Source organism: Copidosoma floridanum, unplaced genomic scaffold, assembly GCF_036245765.1.
Source record: "Copidosoma floridanum isolate Cflo_tuat_1 unplaced genomic scaffold, Cflo_Japanese_pri ptg000013l, whole genome shotgun sequence".
Classification (NCBI taxonomy): Eukaryota; Metazoa; Arthropoda; class Insecta; order Hymenoptera; family Encyrtidae; genus Copidosoma; species Copidosoma floridanum.
The window spans coordinates 23205354-23212156 of NW_028321890.1; the positions used below are offsets into that span (position 1 = coordinate 23205354).

A 6803-nucleotide genomic window follows, 5' to 3' on the forward strand; every position below is an offset into this window, starting at 1 on the left:
AATAAATTATAAATTTTAAATCAAAAAATTTTTTTTAAAGTTTTACATGCATAGAAAAAGTATTTTCTCTTGATTCAAAAAAATTAAATTTTTTTCATGATGTTAACTATGAAACCATGTTGTATGTAATGTGATAAATAATTTTTATAATAAGATTAAGGCATTTTCAGATCTTCCCCCACTACTTCGTATCGTTCTTATATAGCTCGAATTGTTTCAAAATCTCTCACTCGCGTTTTTCCTTTGGAACTCAAAACTTCTGGCTTCTGCGTTTATTCGAAGACTGACACAATGGCTACTGCTAAATTTAAAGACGACTCGCCTTACCTTAAAAAAACCCAGCCCGCAGCTGAGGATTACCTCTACGCAAAGTAAGTTTTTAAACAAAAGTACCTATTGACTTAAAAAAACGAGCAAATGTAGTATACTTAGAAAGAGGTTTTAATCGTACAATTTTAATATAGTTTGTACCTATGATTTTCACTTTGATAATATTTAATATCATGCTGAAATATTTTTCAACATATTTTATAATTGTCATTCTTAATATTAAATTAAATTTTTATAAAATGTTTTTTTTTTATATTTGATTGAATTAGGTCCTCATAAAAATAATATTGTATCATCATCATCACCATAAAATTCAATTATTTTATAAATTGTGCAATTGGTTCAAAATCAGATACGTGAAGGATTGTGCTATGAAAGGTGACAAATCAAAAGATCGCGTCATCGGAGTCGCGATTTTCGGCGTAGGTCGTGCTGGCACCATTCATTTTTCAAACTTAATTAACAACAGTCGTGCAAAAATCTTATACGTCGTCGATGATTTGGAATGTAAATCGGCCGACATCAAGCAGTACTGGAACCTTGAAAATGTCATTATTCTCCACAGTAAAGATGCTGATCGCGTTTACAAAGATCCAAAGTAAGTGTTAAGTAACTGATAAAATTTCTTACGATTTTTTTTCAACAGAAATATAAAAATAGTTTATTTATTATTCCAACATTTTATCATCAAAACTGATTAGATGTTTTTTTTTTTTTTATAGTTAAAAATCAATAATCAAAATAAATATAGTAATAATATTGATCTGTGATAAACTTATCACAATACGTGTGAAAAATAATAAAAACAGATAAAAATTCAAAAATTGATTGAGGCAGCGAGTAGAGTGAGTACATAATTCGTGAGACCATTGTATACTTTTTTCATATTATGAAGGAAAAAAAAAAAAAAAATTTTGTTTAAATGAAAAACCGCCGCATGTACTAAATTGAAACGAAAAATCAAAGGGTCGACGCGGTCGTGGTCTGCTCGCCGACCTACACCCACGAGGGGATCGTGACGCGCGCCCTGGAAGCGAAAAAAGCCGTATTCTGCGAAAAACCGATCGCCGAGAATCCAGAGGACACGGCCAAGTGCTACGAAGCGGCGGATAAGTTCGGCAAGCCCCTGTTCTGCGCCTTCAATCGGCGCTTCGATCCCAGCTACTCCAACGTCCGGCAACGATTGCGCAGTGGCGAAATCGGCCACGTACACACCATCAAACTGGTCGCCCGCGACTCACCCCTGCCGAGCATCGACTACCTCAAGATATCCGGCGGCATCTTCCACGACTGCATGGTCCACGACATTGACCTCATGACCTACACGATCGGCGAGTACCCGACCAAGGTGAGCGTACATCACATACTTTAACCGTGTACCATTGTACGAGAGCCAAGACACGATTCCGTAGGTCGCTGTCTACGCAACGGCCCACATCCCGGAGATCAGGGGCATCAAGGACTGGGACACGGTGGTCGCGATCTTCAAGTTCCCCTCGGGCACGGTGGGCACGGTCGACCTGTCGCGCAACTCCTGCTACGGCTACGACCAGCGGCTCGAGGTGTTTGGTCCTCGTGGCATGATCGACGCGACCAACGAGCAGCCCCTCCACTGCGTGACCACCCAGATCGGCCTTGCCGGTCAGCGCCGGCCGCCGATCTACTACTCGTTCGCCAGCCGATTCAAGTTGGCCTACCACTACGAGATGGAGGCGTTCATAGACGTCGTGCTCGGCAAGGCCAAGCCGCTCGTCCACCCGAAGGAGATACTCGCGGTGAGCAAGATCGCCAGCGCTTGCGAGGAATCGGCCAAGACCGGCAAGTCCGTCGATATATCCTGGACTCCCTCGGAGCTGCCGCCCCCTACCAACTGAGCTCGGCTTCGCTTTTTCAGGGATTTTTTGTTTTTTTGTTTTAGAAGATACGAATAAAAAGCTTTTTTTCCCGTCATCAGTTTGCATCATGTGTACCTTTTCGTTTTTAAAACCTTGGTTGGGTATTATACTATTGGGAAGGAAGCACGTAGACGATGGCCAAGCAATTGTTGCGCTACTTTTATTTACATGTCATAAATTACAATCTTTTTTTGGTTTTTTTTTTTTTTGTATACACATACATTTATGAAATAATTCGATAATTTACACGGAAACTATATTTTTGATCTATAAAATCAATCGTCTCTTGAAGAAAAAGACACTCAAACGCCACGTCTCATCGAGACGATAAAATTAATTGGGTAATTTTTTGTTTTGTAAAAACACGCACGCATCGCGGTCAATTGTCGTTACACAGTGAGTTAAAGTTAATATAATAAAGGATTAAAACGAAAATCATGCATCCCAAATATTTCACTTGTCGATGAGGATTGCGGTACTTTTGCACAAGTCCTTGGCCTCTGGCTTGAAAATGGTGCTCTTTATGCGAGTCCAACCGAGGATGCTTTTCTTCTTTTTGCGCTGAGGCTCGCAAGTCGATTGTTTCAAAAAGTACTCCTCGACGGTGCAGGTGGACAATGGCTTTTTCTTAAATGGCCAGCGATTGCGAGGTTTTTTCGGCAAAGCTAAAAAAAAAAAAAAAAAAATACCCGTGTTATTTTACAGAGATGCACGCAAACGGAGCCTTTAAGATTCTTACGTTCGGCGTCCCTCAGCTCGTCTATCACTGCCCTGAAGTTGTGCCTTGTACCGATCTGCATGCCGAGTTGGCCCTTCTCGGCGTCAAATTTCGATTTCCTCCTCTCTTCGTCACCCAATTTGCTTTTCAATCTACGCGAAACAGAGAAATGGTTAAATTTCCGCGAAAAAGAAAAAAAAATAAAACGCTATACGCACTCGTTGAGGCTTTTACGGCTGGTGAGTTTTCGTTCGATCAGCTTGACGCGCTCTTGGAAACTGAGACCAGCAAAGGCCTCGAGGCTGTTGTCCGTCTCGTCGTTCGGGCCGGTGCTCTTCCGGTGGCGCTGTTCTATCGTCAAGTGGGTCAACAGATCTGCAACAAACCAAACCCTCGAAAACGTTGCTCAACACCCGAGATAATCGCGTATACTACCTCTATTCTCGTCCTTCAACCGCTGAATGGTTTCGTAGCAGTTGAAACTCTTTTCCAAGTCCGTCTCGAGCAGGGCCAGTTTCTCAATGGTCTCGTTCAACTGCCGATCCTTCTCCTCTGCCACAACTTTCAGTTCCCTTTGGGATTCAAAATTATGTACACAAATGACTCGCGTGGATCGACTCCATATAGGGTATGTACACGAAATACCAATACCTGTTGGTACGCTCGAGCCTGTCGTTGTCCATCTCCAAAGTTACGTTGCGCTCCGAGAGTTTTTCGTTGTCTACTTTGACTAGCCGTAACTCGGTTTGTAGCTCGTCAACGAAGACGTTCAGGGATTTCAGTTTGTCCTTGATGGTCTTGTTTTTGCCCTCCAGGTCCTTGTTGATGCGTCGCAGGTGGTCGGCCACCGTCTCCGTTTGCTTGAACAACACCTCCATTTCCTGCTCGTAGGCCGTCGAGCTCTTCTGGTACTCGTTGAACTCTGCACTGATCATCTGTTCCCTGCGTGGTCATCGGGTGGTTAGTCTTGGCTCGGGGTTTGGCCAAAGGGCACTTACCTCATACTCAGGTCGAGGAATTTTCTTTTCCACTGCTGTATTTCCTCGGTGATGGAAGTCGAGCACACCGAGAGGTCCCCTAGGGACGTGTTCGCGGAGACGATTATTTCGGGCGCGCTCATGTTTGCCGCGCTAATCAAGGATAATTGGTCGAACTCGATGTGCCCACGGGTGAAACGGCACGAAACTGCGCGGTGAAATCAACTTTCGCACCCTATCGACTATGTGGTGTAAACAATAACAGAGTGAGGAAATTTGGAGACGATATCGCTCCAAAGTTCCAGGTAAAACTGAAATAGGTAACAGCTCGGTTTGTCGGGTTACATTTGTAAGAATGGTAGAACCGAAAAATTGCCATTGCCGAAAAAGAGAGGGAGATAAATATTTGAACTCGCAAAGTTATCGACGAACACGCGATGACGTAACGATTTGGTGTTTTATGATTAACTTGTGATGTTATGCGTCGCAACAGGGGAAGCAATACTTGGAATTTGTTTGTTACTTTTCTCAAGTAAGATTGTTCTCAAATAAGTATTTTTACGTTTGAACAACTTTGTGTAGAATATGTGTATTCTTGGTGCATACATGGATTATGAAAGAAGATTTAAATAAAGTCGAGGCTGTACGACAATGTACTCAACGATTTACCGATTTTCGGTAAATATAGGCTTACGAGCGCCTGGAGTCAGACAACACTCTAGACCAACCTGCAACTCGGTCGGCACTCGGTGTAGGCGTCAGAACGGTCGTTTGTGGTACACCCAATCGTTACCATGGCTACACCCATCTACAGTAAATCGTTACATGCAAAACACCGTGCACCTTTAAGTGTCTCTTTATACATTGTATATATTGATTAGAATTAAATAAAGTCTATCGGCAAGAGAAAAGAGTTTATACTGGAGTGGACAGAAATACCGATCTTAATTATGTGACATCAAAGAAGTTTATTAAAAAAAGTGGTGAAAATAAAGTGTGTGTTTCTCCCTCTATTCGCTATAGTGCCAAATTCTACCGAAAATACCTGTTCATATCGTAGAGAGCAACCGATTTTTCACTTACCGATACCACATACTACATCATACATTATTTAATCCTCGTGAGTCAAACAATGTATATATATGAGCGAGTCTCTCTCCTGTAAAAATTTTATACATCCTCATATAGATAACATGTCGAGCGTGCAAGTAAACCATATAGTACACGTTGAGATGGTGGAGGAGGGCATCGGACGGCAAAGAGGGGACTCACCTGTTTCACAACCTGCGTGACGTAGAAAAAATATAGCGCAGTAAAGATGGAAGGGGGGGGGGGCGACAGATGGTCACGTGAGCTCGCGTTCAGCACCGCCACCTTTTGTTAGTGTATACCGTGCTTGGTTCAAAAAAGCCCCGCGACATGCTAACGCATATATATATATATGAACCTGTACATGAAATACATTATACATTACGTATAGCCATACATATACCAAGGTATATAGGTACCCACAGCTCCGTGCAGCGCGAGTCTTTGGACTGTGTGGCGCAGCAATAACGAACAGGAGGGAGAGAGAGAGAGAGAGAGAGAAGAGCGAGAGGTAGCAAAGAAGGAGGAGGAGGAGGAGGAGGGAAACAACAGGAGAGGTGGACGGCAGCGAGCGGAGCGTTCACCGCGGCACCGCGTCCAGGAGTTAATACTCGCCAGTCAAACCGCACCCACAGCCCAGCCAGGAGCTCGCGGTACCTGCGCTTCCTCTTCCCGTGTACACACCGTCTACTCTTTTTTTTTTTTTCTTTTTACCTTTTTCCCTCCCTCGAGCACACACCCACCCTCGACCACCTTTTCATTCTCCCATTGTCTTCCAAGCGGGCTTTTTTTTCCCTATCAACGAGCCACGCGTGTCCGCGAGTCTGCGTGTCTTATCGCACCGGAGATAAAAGCAGGTCGCGCGATAGTAGAAAAATATAAAGGAGCCACCGAGAGACGATAAAAGGCCAAGGGGGGGCCCCCAAGTTCCAACAAAGAAGACGGACGCGCGGGGTTGGGTGGACGTTTCACCCGCGCGACGACGGTTTGAAATTTCAAAACTCTCTCCCTCCCTCCTTGGTTTTGTTATCCTCTATCCTGCCGCGTCGTTCTGGTCCACGGATACGAGAAACCAGTTTTCGGCCGCGAGATACGCCCCTCCCCCTCCTCCTTATACAGGTATCTTGTCTCTGTGTTCGTACGCGCAGTGCATTAACAGTTAAGGTGCAAGAGCCAACAGTATATATCCCAACACACCATGTGACTCAGATGTGTGTACTTGTACCATTATGCGGTGAATGAACACCGGAGAGGAGCAAACAAAAAAATAAATAAAATCGTGGAGATCGGTAGTGCAAGTTACGCGCGCGCGCGTGTGTGTGCACCGATGTACACTGCCGATGCGAAAGTGAGCGGAAAGTGAAAACAAACGCGTGCAGTTGGGTGCGCGTACCTATACGTAATACGCGAGGAGTGCACGTAAGAGTGATAGAAGGTCACTCCCGCACCCAATATACCTGGCACTTTATACCGCGGAGCTGGAGTCGCGCGGGTACTTGTATTGGTGGTGAGAGATGGCAGGTAAAAGACCGAGTAGACGGAGGACGACGAGGCTGATGCTGCAGGAGCAGCGGCTCGAGGCTACGTGATGACGAGGAGTGTCGCCGTACCGATCTCGTTGTTTTTTTGTTGACGGGAACGTGGGATTTGTGATAAGCTCGAGAATTACTGAAACCACAGGGGATCGATAAGCATCAGGTCAAGGGGGAGATAACAGGGGAAAAGTGTGTATTATGTGCTCGCGTGTACTTCGGTGAGACAGAAAAATCGGTAAGTGTCGGTCGAAGACTACTC

The 6803-nt window shown here is 44.5% G+C and overlaps 2 protein-coding genes across 2 annotated transcripts; one reads left to right on the forward strand and one right to left on the reverse strand.

The window, feature by feature from the left end:
• The first annotated feature begins 216 nt into the window (after positions 1 to 216).
• On the forward strand, positions 217 to 2218 carry LOC106641938 (uncharacterized). The gene is made up of 4 exons (XM_089590705.1): positions 217 to 371; positions 683 to 928; positions 1297 to 1678; positions 1743 to 2218. Exons 1-4 carry the CDS (start codon positions 292 to 294, stop codon positions 2202 to 2204), a joined length of 1170 nt encoding a protein of 389 aa, XP_089446831.1. The 5' UTR covers positions 217 to 291; the 3' UTR covers positions 2205 to 2218.
• Positions 2219 to 2391: 173 nt separating this feature from the next.
• Positions 2392 to 4209, reverse strand: LOC106641937 (nuclear distribution protein nudE homolog 1-like). The gene is made up of 6 exons (XM_014356523.2): positions 3942 to 4209; positions 3595 to 3885; positions 3379 to 3515; positions 3162 to 3318; positions 2965 to 3095; positions 2392 to 2890 (listed from the first exon to the last, which is right to left on the reverse strand). Exons 1-6 carry the CDS (start codon positions 4061 to 4063, stop codon positions 2679 to 2681), a joined length of 1050 nt encoding a protein of 349 aa, XP_014212009.2. The 5' UTR covers positions 4064 to 4209; the 3' UTR covers positions 2392 to 2678.
• Positions 4210 to 6803: the final 2594 nt, after the last annotated feature.

Bases quoted from the DNA above. Each gene is read 5' to 3' on its own strand.
- LOC106641937 (XM_014356523.2), bottom strand. From the start codon at position 4,063: ATGAGCGCGCCCGAAATAATCGTCTCCGCGAACACGTCCCTAGGGGAC. The intron at 3,886-3,941 runs GTAAGTGCCCTT...ATGACCACGCAG, and splicing joins TTCCTCGACCTGAGTATGAG to GGAACAGATGATCAGTGCAG. The intron at 2,891-2,964 runs GTAAGAATCTTA...TTTTTTTTTTAG, and splicing joins CGAGCTGAGGGACGCCGAAC to CTTTGCCGAAAAAACCTCGC.
- LOC106641938 (XM_089590705.1), top strand. From the start codon at position 292: ATGGCTACTGCTAAATTTAAAGACGACTCGCCTTACCTTAAAAAAACC. The intron at 372-682 runs GTAAGTTTTTAA...GTTCAAAATCAG, and splicing joins GAGGATTACCTCTACGCAAA to ATACGTGAAGGATTGTGCTA. The intron at 929-1,296 runs GTAAGTGTTAAG...GAAAAATCAAAG, and splicing joins CGCGTTTACAAAGATCCAAA to GGTCGACGCGGTCGTGGTCT.